Here is a 14382-nt window from a genome sequence, read left to right on the forward strand (position 1 = left end):
TATATAATTTGTATGTATCGACCCCAGGGGTCTATACTAGGCCCCCTCCTTTTTCCCACCTCTACACTAAAGGTCATCGTTGAATGTTCCCCCAGAATCGTGTTCATGTGGTTCAACGAAAATACACAAATGACCAACTCAACACAATAGTGATTTTTATTATTTTTTCCTAGTCCATTGAACATTTAGAATGTGATCCATTATTAAATTAAAATGCGTAAATGTTTCATCCTGTAGGAGAACCCGTTATCTCAGCACAGGGCAGCTCTAGGAGTAACTGAACCCGTTATCTCAGCACAGGGCCGCTCTAGGAGTAACTGAACCCGTTATCTCAGCACAGGGCAGCTCTAGGAGTAACTGAACCTGTTATCTCAGCACAGGGCAGCTCTAGGAGTAACTGCCTGCCTCAAATAGTTTAATGACTATTGCCTCGCGGGGTCGCACCGTCAGCGTTTCCAACGAGGTGGCTCCCAGACGGTCCATCCCCGTACAGGCCACAAACACCCCGCCTTCGGGAAGACTGGGCGCCCAGGCCGGGTCCAGGGCGTGGGGCACGGAGCCCAGGTTGAGCAGAACTAGGAAATGGACGCAACCCCAGGAGCGCAGGAAGGCCAGAATGGGGGGAGACGAGCCGGGTGGAGAAAGGGTGGAGTTGAGGCCGGTGGTGTTGAACGGGAGGAACGTGAAGCTTCCCGAGAGAAGGGCTTCCTCTCTGGCTCTGGAGCGACTGAGGGAGTGGAAGAGAGCCAGCGCAGAATACCTGGCCCTCTCCTGGTCCTGGAGGGCAGATTGGCAGAATGTAAATATAGCCGCACTTAAATCAGTTTGGTTTTCGTCGACTAAACCTATGACGAAAAATGTCCGTCAACTACCTTTTTTCACTGAGGAAAACTAGATGAAAACTACGCCATGGTGACTAAAACTATGACTAAATACAGTATATGTCAACAAATAAAAACTAGACTAAAATGTTAGGGACTAGTGGACAAGAGTTTTTACACTTGGTTGCATGCTGAAAATAGCCAATCTAGCTAGACTATAAATGCTACTGGCTGGGAGCCAGACTAGAGTACATTCAACTAGACCGACAGCTCATAACTTCATTACTTACCTTTATTACCTTGGAGGTTTCATTATCCTGCCGCTGTGACCAGTCCATTTTCACAGTTACATTCTGTGGCAGAAAAAGATTCATTTAGTCATTTCAAACGTTTATAGAAAAAACGAATTAACTATAGTCATTAACCACTTTAGATTTTTTTCAACCAAGGTTCATGTTTTAGGTTGTTATTAGAGAAAATAAAAGATTCTTTTCATTTGCTGCTTTCTTTAGTTTTAGGGATTTTAGCTGTTTTTGACAAGGGGGCGGGGGCATTCGAGCATGGGGCTAAATATGTATTTTGTTACTTACAACATTGTATAGCGATTTATTTTATTATTTACTATAGTCCTACTAGTTCCCAAGAAATTACATCTGGCCACAAAAGATCACAGGATCTACTGAATGTGAAGGAGGCCTACTGGGGAAAAGCCACACTGTGTGTCATAGGCTCAATATGTCAGTTTGACACATTCAGTAGATCCTGTGATCTTTTGTGGCTAGATGTAATTTCTTGGGTTCTAGTAGGACTAGTAAATAATAAAAAAAGAAATCGCTATAAAATGTAACAAAATACATATTTAGCTGAACCAACCATGTAACACAGTACAGTACCTGTGTGGTAGTGAGCTCTTCTCCATACTGGACTGCAGGTGATCCTGGTAGAGTCATTAACAACACTAGCAGGAGTTTCTGAAGATCATGGGAAGCTTTACCACCAACCTGCCACACAAAACATACTGTACAATAAGGCTAAACAACAAATATACCAAAACCCATAGAACCGATGATACGCGTACACAACACATACAATAAGACTTGGCAATAAACCACAAATATACCAAAAACCCTTAAAGGGACACTTCACCCTTTTTGCAAAGAAATATATGTTAATGACGTTTAGAAGCTTTAGATCACTTTCCCGGGGGTATTTATGTGTGTAATATGTGGCACTTACCCTAACCCCTTAGATAGCATTTCTGTTGGCTTAGATAGCATTTGACACAGACTTATAGCATGTTATGTAGACAGCACTATAATTGTATTGTATATAGTCATAGCACGCCATAGTACATATGTATAGCATAGTAGTGAATATGTATAGTTTATTATGTATAGTGTATGTATAGTTTCATCATATAGATATTCCACTGTTACCTTCTTAGCTTACGCATGTCTCATGATAAATGCTTTTATGTGATGTATTCCCATGCTTTTGTTCTTGCTTAAATGTAAGTCGCTCTGGATTAAGAGCGTCTGCTAAATGCCTAAATTGTAAATTGTAAATTGTAAATTTTAGTTATTTTAGATTGTAGCAGTGAGCCTGTTGTCTCTGATGTCATGGACACTGGTCTCACTACCTTCCTGGACTACAATTCCCATAATTCTTTGGTGCACTGCTCCTCCTTGTGGATAGGGGGAGAGCTGTCTTACTGAGACAACATGTAGTCCAGGAAGGAAGTGAGCCCAGTGTCCATGACATCAGAGACAACAGGCTCACTGCTACAATCTAAAATATCTAAAACCACATATTACACACATAAAGATCTCCAGGGAAGTGTTCTAAAGCTTCTAAACGTCATTAACATATATTTTTTTGCAAAAAGGGTGAAGTGTCCCTTTAACCAATGATAGCCGCTTATGTAGGTTAATCGAATAATCAAGAAATTTGAACAGATTTTTTTTAACCACATAGCCCTGTATGGTACTTCACTGTACAATGGCGGTGTGCAAAAAGAGTGAAAATAGCTGCATCTACAATCTGATCAGCTTGTAGATCTGCGTTTATTGCTTTTTGATTTAAAAATCATCATTCATTAAACCTATACCTTCAGGGTACGTCTGAGTTTACATTACATTTTCAAGGCAGTAGTGTTTCAAGTTTGTAGATCTGATCAGCTAATTTTGCAGAGCTGTTTTGCGACGTGGTATAAAATATGGGCTTAAGTGGTTACTTGAGCTTACTGTCCAACTGGGCCATATGTCTCCTTTAGAGGTCTGCAGGTGAGTCTCAATAGCAGCAGCAACCTCCTGTGCAGACAGGATGTGGGGCCTGGGTGGCAGGATGGCTCTCATCACCACCTCCACCAGGGTGGTGTTGGTGGAGCTGGAGGTGTTGAGAGGAGGCAGAACATCCCCCGTCTGCTTAACCACCACTATTCTGAGGAGACATCGGAAGAGGAATACATGGTGCATTTATATAGCGCTTTTATCCAAGGCGCTTTACATTCATACACCGGAGCTGCCCATAGAAAGAATAGGTGGACCCCAGGCTACTTCGACACTGGCAACCTTGCGGTTACCATCCAGCCATCCGCAATAAGAGTTCAAATCAATCGTTTACGATTATTTCAAACTTTTAGCTTGATTATGATTAATGAAATGGTGAAACCCCACAACATTTCACATCGCTATTTTCACAATTCTAAAGGTATAATACAGGGTATTAAATAAAAACATCTATTCAATTGTTTTCTTGTTGATTCGTTGATATAAGGAAGAGAAAACCGATCGGTTTCAATATATTTTTTTGTTAATTCCCCTACCCTAGGTCCATGCATTACCTTTCCTCCTCCTGGGTGCTGAACTCATTGATCACAAGTCTCCAGTCCATTAGAACCTGAAAGACAGAGAAATAATTATTTAGGAGAATTCTCTTTCATTCCTTCCATGTACAGTATCACCATCATCCCGTTCGGTGTCAATGTAAGTTACACAACTCAAGATGCAAACCACTTGCAGCCACCAAGGACTTCTCACCTGTTCTGAATACGCTGAGTCCGTGTCACAGACTGAGAACCCGGCGATGCCCTGCTCCAGCCAGAACCGAAGTGCATACTGTAAAATGTATCACACACACCATTAGTCATTTGGCAGATGTGCTTATCCAGCGTGACTTAGTGCAAGATCAGGGTAAATGGCATGAACCAGCGTTGATTTTGACAGCAAATTTAGATTTTTTTGTTTTGGTCATAGACAGTCTTTGGAGTGAAACTTAAATTTAGTTTTAGTGAAATTTTAGTCGACTAAATCTACAGTTGATTTAGTCGACTAAAATGTATTTTGGCGGGCCTTATCGTAATGACGTGTTGCTGAAAATATTTTCAGCATGTGAAAGTGTAAAATGAATTTTTTTTTGTATAAAATGTATAAAAATGGCAGTAATGGTATATTTCAGTTGTTTGTCATATCTGCTCTGTGCACGTTTTCAATTACGAAGCCTAAAAGGTAAACAGAAATGTAATTTCTATTCATATTAAATGTTCCCATTTCCAATGACAAAAACACAATTAATCACAATTATTTGTGTGACAATTACTCGTCAATTTAAATGTGTAACGGTGACAGCCCTACTAGTAAGTAAATCATCCGACTTTTACCTGTACTGTGTCCGTGTGGTCAAAAGGTACATCGGTGTCATTTCCTGCAGCATCCTGAGCTCCAAATAGATCTAGCTGACAGAAGTCTAACACTATTTTGAGTCCTGTGGATCAGTAAAATGGCCGGTTAAAACATTGGGTTTCAACTGCAGTAAAAAGGTCAGCCAGACAACAGCATGCATGTCAGAACAAGGTGAGAGCGGCTTCTATACGCACCTAGTTTGTTGCTCTCCGAGAGCAGATGCTGGATCTCAGGCAATGTCCCCACGCTTTCATCGATCACCGTGAGTTCTGGAGGGGACACTCCCTTGTGAAACAGACCCTCCAGGATCAGGGCCCCTATTCCCAGGGACTTCAGATAGCCTAGATGGTCACACACCACTGGAATCACACCAAACAAAACAAAATTGTTAACATAAGTGTTGAATAGCTCTATATTCCAATAGCAATCATAGCTATAGAACACTGGAACATAGGTTGATAAAATGATCTGTTCTCTCCTGATTGGATGACATTTGTAACCCACACGATTTTGTTTACTATAGAGCTACAGTAGAGAGACCAGAAGGCCCCTGTTGCTGTCCAATGTAGATTTGGTGCGTTACTCTACACAGAAATGTACTTTACGGTGTGAGTGTAATAACTCAACTGAGCCTGGCACACATCAAAGCTATTTACCACTGATCCCGCCTGGTGGTCCGTCTCTTTGGGTGTCCAGAAACAGGGCAGGTTGCAGTTGATAGAAGAGGGACTTCTGCCACCACTGCAGAGGCATAGCAACCGGCCTGGGGCTCTTCATAATGATGGCTATGGAGGTGCCCAGCATGGCCAGCCACAGGAACCAGAAGAGCAACACCAGGCGTGAGCGAATCTTCCTCCATCCTGGCCCCCCGGCGGCGAGCTCCAGCTCCTCCTTGGACAGGGGCCTCCATCGGACCTGTTCCGACTCCGCATCGGGCTGCTCGGGGATCAGCAACGGGGCCGTCTCTACGCCGCCCACGCCGGCCGACAGGCCCGGTCCTGCGCTCGCAGCCCCACTGCCGTAACCTGGGTCTCCGGCGTTCAGGGTCATTTTGCGTGGCTATAGTACAGACAGACAAGAATGAGCATTTGCGCCTGTCGTAGACATGCGCAGAGCAAGTTCAGTCAGGGAACCTCAGTCAGCGCGCCGGCCGTTAATTGGGCCACCGCAGCATCAAGCTCTCATCCACATGATTCACTCAGCCAATCACACGCTCACCCAATCTCTCATACCGGCTACTTGAACCAGAGGGGTTGCAGTCCTCTGCCTTCTTGCTTGCTTACACTGCTGTTGTATCAACGTGCTGTTGTCATACAACCTGCGCTCAACTCTGCTTGCTTTAGCCTACTGCCGTTGTATCAGCGTGCTGCTGTCATACAACTTGCGCTCATTCTGCTTGCTTACTGCTGTTGTATCAGCGTGCTGCTGTCATACATCCTGCGCTCAATTCTGCTGCTGCTGCTTTTTTGTATACTGCGTGCTGCTGTATACAAAGTGCTCACCCACCTCCACCCCAGCTACCACCTGTCGTTTTGGATCTACTGTTTAGGTACGGGGGATTCAGAGTCCCTATGGTTGGGACTGATGCGCTTGACCTGAGTACCTAAAAGCAGATCCAATACATCGCCAAACCATAATAAATATATTGCATTGATTATCTTATATTCAATAAATATATATTACATCCTCCTTGAGTTGTCTGACTGAACCTTTATTGATTGATTCCAGTCACCAGAGGCTCAGGCAACACAGTAGAGTATGAAAAGTACTAGTGTAAGTAAGGTACAGAAAGGATATCAGGAAAAACTAAACTAAAAACAACACCATTCAGAGGTCAGCAACTTTGTTTTGACATGCAGTGGTACATTCTTTTCCCTTTCAATCCTGCATAAAGCCCTGACCACACCAAAGGGTCACCATGCAACTCCTTAGGTCCAAACGGTTGCAAGGAGTTAACGCTAAAACCGTCCTGACCCTTTGGTGTGGTTTGGGCCGTTGAATTCCATGTGTTGAATCACTAGGGTCAATGTGGGTCAACGTGGGTCAACAAGACATATCACACTGCAGGGACAACACTAAAACCGTCTTGACCCTTTGGTGTGGTTTAGGGCTTTAGACTCACTAAATTGAGAAAGGACGCAATCATGTCACCCTCCGGGTGTCCTGGGACGCAATACTGTACTCTCAGTACTGTACTCTACGACGTACAGTAGGACTCATAAAATGACCACCCCCCTGGGTCCCGGGACCCATTACATTGAAAACCTATTTACATCAATGCATATTCAAATGAATTACCACACCAAAATAAAATATTTCCAACCGATTTAGATTTTCCATATTCATAACAAGTCTGACTTTTTTTCCTTCTTTTGAAATGTCAAGTTCACCTCAGGACATTGTAATGACCATAATGGCAATACCCCCACCTGTTTCCCACACTTCCTCCCCAACTAGAGTTCAGATGAATGTCCAAATACGCAGGAGTAATTTTCATACCTGTGAGGGGACTAATTAAAGGTATATTCAGTGATTTCACTCAAAAAACCTTAGGTTTCGTTTTTGGCTGTGGGACCCAGCCTTTCGTCCAATCAGGATAGAGAGTCAAAAACGAAACCTACGGTTTTTTGACCCCCAGGGGTTAACTGGGGACAGGGAGGAACTCCTTATATGGTCAGCACACTCTATAGTAGGGAGGATTATCACAACAAAACAAAAAAATAAGTGATATTTGAATTAAGTGAAATCAATGAATATACCTTTAACTGACTACGTCTTAAGGCTCATACATAGTCTGGATTTTCGGTGGTGGGGTGACCACTGACCACCGAACTACAACATGACGTCACGAGCCGCGGTGAAGAAGAGCAAACCACCGCCACCGCTCCACTCTCTCTGTTTTTACTCACCACCGCTCAACGTTATTTCAGCTCCGGTGGTCAGCTCACCACCGGAGCGGTGGTCACCTTACCACCGAAACTCCAGACTATGAATGGGCCTTAAGTCCTCTCTCAAACACTTGTGTGCCAGTGATCACCCTCCCCTCCCCTTTGCCAATGTAGGCAGTGAGTGCAACCCATAAGATTGCCTATGCCTAGTTTACTAAACGGTGAGGTTGCGGCAGACTGCTGGGCGAGCGCTGGCGCTTTGGCATGGGGGGGTCAGATCAACATGGAATGAATTCTGTCCTGGCCATATAAGGAGCATGTCTTGAGTGTATACAGGGTTTGATGAGGTCAGATCAACATATGGAATGTCAGAACAGGTCATACAGGTCATATTTACAAAAGCAAACAGTAGTAGGCTACCCAATAATAAAGCCTGTCTCTCTGCACTATACTGCAAGACAAACCAAATACCGTAGTGTTCCAGCCCAAGCATATAGGTATAGGCTATGAGGTAAAGACGTGCTTGCTAAAGTTGCACACTCATGCATGGAAAATAGCCGATCTACATCTCCTAAGTATTTTGGTGACAACAAACAGCATGCAACCCCACACAGTTCCAACAGGCAATCACCCACAGCCAACTTGATTTCTAGCATTCTAGGACCTAGAATCTAGGTAGCCTATATCAGTGGTTCCCAAAGTGGGGTCCGGGGACCCCCAGGGGTCCTTGAGGGAGTTCCAGGGGGTCCCTGATAGTTTGGAACCAAATGGACTCTTATCTGTAAGTCTGTAAGGGCCGATTCATACTCCTATTTTACCGCTGTTTCGGCTCTGTAGTGCCGAAATGGTTTCGGCTCGTCAGAGATATTCAGTAGCACCGAAGAGCCAACTTTCGGACGGTACCCCCCCCCCCCCCCCCCCCCCCCCCCCCGAACCTCAAATGATGTCAAATTGTAGGCTCTACAGCGCCGAACCGACTTTTATTCTGCTCTAAAATAGGAGTATGAATCGGCCCTAAGGGCCGATTCATACTCCTATTTTACCGCTGTTTTGGCGCTGTTGTGCCGAAATGATTTCGGCTCGTCAGAAATTTTCAGTAGCACCAAAGAGCCGACTTTAGGACGGTACCCCGCCCCCCCGAACCTCAAATGACGTCCAATTGTAGGCTCTACAGAGCCGAGCCGACTTTTATTCGGCTCTAAAATAGGAGTATGAATCGGCCTAGCCCCTCTCGGGACCCTACGTAAAACTTTTCTGATATTTTGTTGAGTTTTACGTTGGGTCCCTGCTCACTACTGTATTTTCGAGATTCTCTCTAAAATAGGACCCGCGGCATGTGACGCCATTATTTTCCTTGAGTTATTCTGAATTCGGTAACTATAAGTAGCTATACATCCAGCTGCGAATATCTCCTGTGGCGCGGAAGCCGTTAAGTATTTTTAATCTTTGTTTGACCGATTTGGTCGCTTTATTTCTTCTTGTTTGTTTACCGTTTATTGTACCGCCTCCCGGTGTGCGGTTGGCTTGTGCGGCTACGTCCCTGCCTCTGATCTGCTGTGTCATAGCTATAGCGCCACTAGCTAGCCAGATAGGCGGTACAATGAGGTGTCAATAAATAAGGAAGGAAAAGAAGAATCCAAGCTTCCAAATCGGGCAAACATATATTAAAAATACTTAACGGCTTCCGCGCCACAGGAGATATTCGCAGCGGCATGTATGTGTACTTATACTTTACATATTCAGAAAGCCTCACACTGAATTATATCGTCATAGAGCGCGGGGAGCAGCGAAACATGTTGTTTATGTTTTAAAATGGGTGCGTATCAGGTGGCATGGTACTGCTGGAACAGGACCCCATGGTCTGTGTCGTCAAAATGTCAGAAACTTCAGTACCATTGGGTTCTGCTTGGAGGGCTAGAATCGGCCCTAACTCTGAGAGCGTGCAAATGGAACCAAATGGACCCTAACGCATGCATTTGGTTCCATTTGTACACTCTCAGAGTTAAATTAACAACATTGATTTTTACAATAAAAATTGGGGGTCCATGGACATTTTAAATGGAGGTCCATAGACTAATGCATGTCAAACTGGGGGTCCTTGAAATTAAACGGGTTGAGAATCACTGCTAAATCTTCTCTTATGGGGGTCCCGGCATATCTTTTGAATGATTGAAATATAATATTTATTAACAGTTTGCAGAATTACAGTAGGCCTACTTACATTTCAACTTAAGCACAACTCAATTAAAGATTGTTAACTGTGAGTGGACGACCCGATAAAGCATTACACTTGTTTACAAGAGGGTCCACCTTGTTCAATTCATCAAATGGGGGTCCGCGGGGTAGGCTAGTGTCAATTTGGGGGTCCTTGACATGAAAAGGTTTGGGAACCACTGGCCTGCGTATCAGCTAGCCCTCCAAGCAGAACCCAAATGCTACTGAAGTTTCTGACATTTGTTCGACCCAGTGCATTGGGTCCTGTTCCACGTCGTCCATGCCACCTGATTAAAACATTTACTGGCTCATGTTTACATGTTAAAATGCCTCCCCGCGGCATGTGACGCCATTATTTTCCTTGAGTTATTCTGAATTCGGTAACTTTAAGTAGCTATACATCCCGGTGCGAATATCTCCTGTGGCGCGGAAGCCGTTAAGTATTTTTAATATATGTTTGCCCGATTTGGAAGCTTGGATTCTTCTTGTTTATTGACACCTCATTGTACCGCCTATCTGGCTAGCTAGTGGCGCTATAGCTATGACACAGCAGATCAGAGGCAGGGACGTAGCCTCACAAGCCAACCGCACACCGGGAGGCGGTACAATAAACGGTAAACAAACAAGAAGAAATAAAGCGACCAAATCGGTCAAACAAAGATTAAAAATACTTAACGGCTTCCGCGCCACAGGAGATATTCGCACCGGGATGTATAGCTACTTAAAGTTACCGAATTCAGAATAACTCAAGGAAAATAATGGCGTCACATGCCGCGGGTCCTATTTTAGAGAGAATCTCCACATCCGCATTTAGGAATTTCCATACGAAAATACACTAGCGAGCAGGGACCCAACGTAAAACTAAACAAAATATCAAAAAAGTTTTACGTAGGGTCCCGAAAGGGGCTACGTATCAGCCAGCCTTCATCTGCATGCCTGCAATGCATTGCGCAGTGTCACTTTGCTGCTGAATAACAGCTATACTTTTACCGTATCATTGACGCTGTTTTTGGCGACCACGACCTCAGGTTGCTCCATTGAATGCTGCTTAGCCTCTTTCCAGAATACTGTCCTGATCGATATTCACAGCGTTATTATGTCTAGAAAGTTGAGTGAGGTGAGGAGCATCTTTTCCCTACCAAACCTCGATCAACAACATCACAAGCAGAGCTGTAGCAGGTGTTTGGAATTATTCAATCAACGGACTGACTCAGCTCGGAGAGACGGAGAATAATGGGGTAAGATGAGTGAACACGAGACATTTTTGCATTATTTATAATGATAATATCATGGCCAGAAACACAACATTCGATAAAATAAAAAAAAATACCGAAACTTTACAAGGTAGGCTACATAGGCTAATTGACTTGACTTGTAGCCTACTTAATCTTGTTTTTAACCTTTTTGGTTTGATTTTATGCTTTAAATTTGTCTGTTATATGCAACACGTAGGCCTACTGAGATTATCTGTGCTGTGGGTTTATTAGGGGTTTGGGTTTGTGGGTTTGTGTTTGTCTTGTGAGGTTTTTATTTGTTCGTCTTTTGTTTTGTTTTCCAGAAAACTTCAAGGGTTTTTACTACTGATATTTATCTTCCTGTGACATTATACTTCAATAAAAAATATGTTAAAACAAATACAATTAATTAAATACTATTAATTTATTTTATTTTATTTTATTTTATTTTATTTTATTTTATTTTATTTTATTTTATTTTATTTTATTTTATTTTATTATTATTATTATTATTATTATTATTATTATTATTATTATTATTATTATTATTATTAGTATTAGTAGTAGTAGTAGTAGTAGTAGTAGTAGTAGTAGTAGTAGTAGTAGTAGTAGAAGTAGTAGTTGACACCACCCGCCCGCCACCAGAGGGCGCAGCTGTAGCACGCACACACACACACACACACACACACACACACACACACACACACACACACAAACAACCCACACGAGCTGCGTTCGCTTCCCGCGTTTGCGCGTCTTACTTGTAGTAGAAGTAGTAGTAGTAGACTAGTAGTAGGCTATTGTTATTATTATTATGCCTATTATTTAATTGAGCATCCAAGATTCTGCAATCTCCCTGTTCTAATCTTCAACAAAGTGTTGTGGTATTGACTTCAAGCCCTAATTAATGAGAAAGTTTGAATTCTATAAATGGTACAACATTATTGTACACCATGAGGCTGAAGAGAGACAAACTGTTAATCTGATTGCCACCATCTGAATATCTGTAGTCTGGCAGCCGGGGTTGTGGACATTCATTTTGGTCATCTTTTTTTATTGCCCGCCTAAAATAATATTATAAATGATTGTCTATAGACTATAGTTTTATAGGGGGTTTATAATTATGTGACCATATACTATTAACATAAGGCAGGATTTTCACACTTTCATATGCTTTAAGTAGCATGTGACATGTCAAACTACTAAACTAGGGGGTTCACATGATTCTGAATCCATTCCAAGCATTGTTTTGCACAAAAACACTCCTTGGGCTAAAAACGGCCATATAGCCACTTGCCCAAAATGTGCCCAAAATGTGCTGACCTCATCACATTTCTGCTGACCTCATCACATCTGTGATGACGGCTATGGCCGTAATGGTCACATATAAACCACTATTAAAAGAAAGCTCAAGGCTGGATTCACGAATGTATAATGTAGAAGCCTGTTGACTGCCGGACTATTATAACTTCAAGTTGTAACTTGCATACACACTATCTGATTGTGTGACCTTACAATTACTAGCCTACTAACCCCAAAACACATACAGTAGAATTCATGATCAGAAGCAGTTTAAAATCACTTCACACAGGAAGAATATATTATAAATATTTTGGCTCTAGTTCATTCACTATGTACACTTGCAAATGTACTTGGCAAATACCCCAACAACTTTATGATCTAACCATCACATCTGAAGATAAGGGCTGTCACGATCACAAATTGAAGTTGACGAATAATTGTCGCACGTAATTACAATTAACACTTTAATTGTGTTTTTGCATTGAACATTGGAACATGTTTAGGAGTTATTATCAAAAATTGCATGTGCCAGATATGACAATTAATTTAAATATATACCTACAAAGAAGTTACTGATGCACGATTAATCGGTAGCATAATCTGAATTAGCCATATCGGCCATAAAAATGGTATCGGAATGGTCTGAAAATAATACAGATTATTTAATCGGTTTTCAACAGCAAAAAAATCATGAAATTTAAAATAAAATCTAATTTGTGTACTCCTCTCATTCAGTAGTCATTCAGTTGTGAAAACAGACACTTGGAAAAGTATTATGCTATTTTTTGATTAATTGAATACCTTATTAACAGGCTTTGGGCCAAGCCCCTATAGGGCCTAGGCTTGTTTCCATTGTGGTCCTCTGTATAATATCGGAATCGGTCAGAATCGGTATCGGATCAGATATGAATTATGAACCTGCACATAATCGGAGATCGAATATCCGTCATAATTTCATAATCATGCACCGCTAATATTTAATAATGTTATACTTTCAAAAACATACAGTACAGTTAGCTGAAATAGTTGATCTACAAGCTTACAATGCGCCCCGAAGTGACACGTTGTATAAGCTTGTAGATCAGCTAGCTCAGCAGCTATTTTTTGGAAAATGTGTAAAAATGTTTCAACATTTTTCAACGATTATGACGATTGTGCAAACATAATTATCTCAAATAGTTGCGATGAGACGATTATGTAATAATTGTAGCAGCCAGCCAGGCCTAGTCAACCAATACTTGGAACTTGGATTTCTTGAGACATGTGTTGGCTCATCATAAAGCCTAACTCTAAATACTAAATCAACCCCTTCTCTGAGCCAAATTCTTGGCTCCTGGATGTCAGTCTCATTTGGAACATCTTCACAGTACTGTGAGCCTCTTGGCTTGCTCAATCCTCCTGGAAGTTCTGGTGGCTCACGCTGTGTCATTAATGAATGACTCACAGCTTTGAGAGTGAGCCAATCTATCGAGGATTAATGCCCAGAGCTATTTCATAGGCATGAGCCCAAGCTTGTCTTGTACACTATATAAACTAGCCTTTTAATAGCACGCAATGGCTCGACTTCAAATACACATACGCCTATTGAGTAAGATCTCTCTATGGTGGTCATGCATTTGGGTCATTTGATGGATAATTTGTAATTATTGTAGATTTGTTTCATTGTGTTATTATTATCAGGATACATGGAGGAAAAACACATTGTTAGTTGTTACCTCTCAGTTTATGTTCAAAATTAGACAGACAGGGAACGCCTACTGTACATTTGTATACAATACATTCTACAAATCGGTGCCGTGCTACGAGCTTGTAGATCTGCTATTTTTCAATAGCTAAAGCATGACATAATGCTTAAAACACCAAAAGGGGTTCCCGTTCTGAATAGGGTTTTTAAACGCATGCACAGAAATGACTCACCTGAAACTTTGCAGCAGTTTTCCTCTTTACAGTTTATTTTTCCTTTCCTCTCAAGTTCTATATTACTTTCCCGTGTCCACTTTCCACATTCACTACATGTATGTATGTCATCTCTAGAGATGGTTATTTGAAGTATCTATTTTCTTCTTAGTGGTCGGGGGGATTGAGAGGGTGAGAAGGACATGCTGTCCAATGACAGCTTTGCTGCATCAATTAATACAGAGGTGTCGAGTCTCACCACAGCCTGGCAATTCACATTCTACAAGACCCATGACCGCCGGTGGAGCGAGCCTGCTTTCGAGGCCTTGGCAAGGCTACAGCACAA

At 42.2% G+C, this 14382-nt stretch overlaps 1 protein-coding gene across 1 annotated transcript; it reads right to left on the reverse strand.

The window, feature by feature from the left end:
• Nucleotides 1–387: 387 nt before the first annotated feature.
• LOC310863946 (amino acid transporter heavy chain SLC3A2) lies at nt 388–5551 on the reverse strand (the record flags this gene model as incomplete). Its single annotated transcript, XM_083772481.1, has 8 exons — nt 388–777; nt 1715–1822; nt 3065–3260; nt 3664–3719; nt 3860–3937; nt 4480–4583; nt 4696–4860; nt 5158–5551. The coding sequence occupies 8 exons, from the start codon at nt 5549–5551 to the stop codon at nt 388–390; spliced, it is 1491 nt and encodes a 496-aa protein (XP_083628607.1).
• Between the last annotated feature and the right edge of the window lie 8831 nt (nt 5552–14382).

This window comes from Protomyctophum parallelum (genome assembly GCF_964188405.1).
Source record: "Protomyctophum parallelum genome assembly, chromosome: 9".
In the NCBI taxonomy this organism is placed as follows: domain Eukaryota; kingdom Metazoa; phylum Chordata; class Actinopteri; order Myctophiformes; family Myctophidae; genus Protomyctophum; species Protomyctophum parallelum.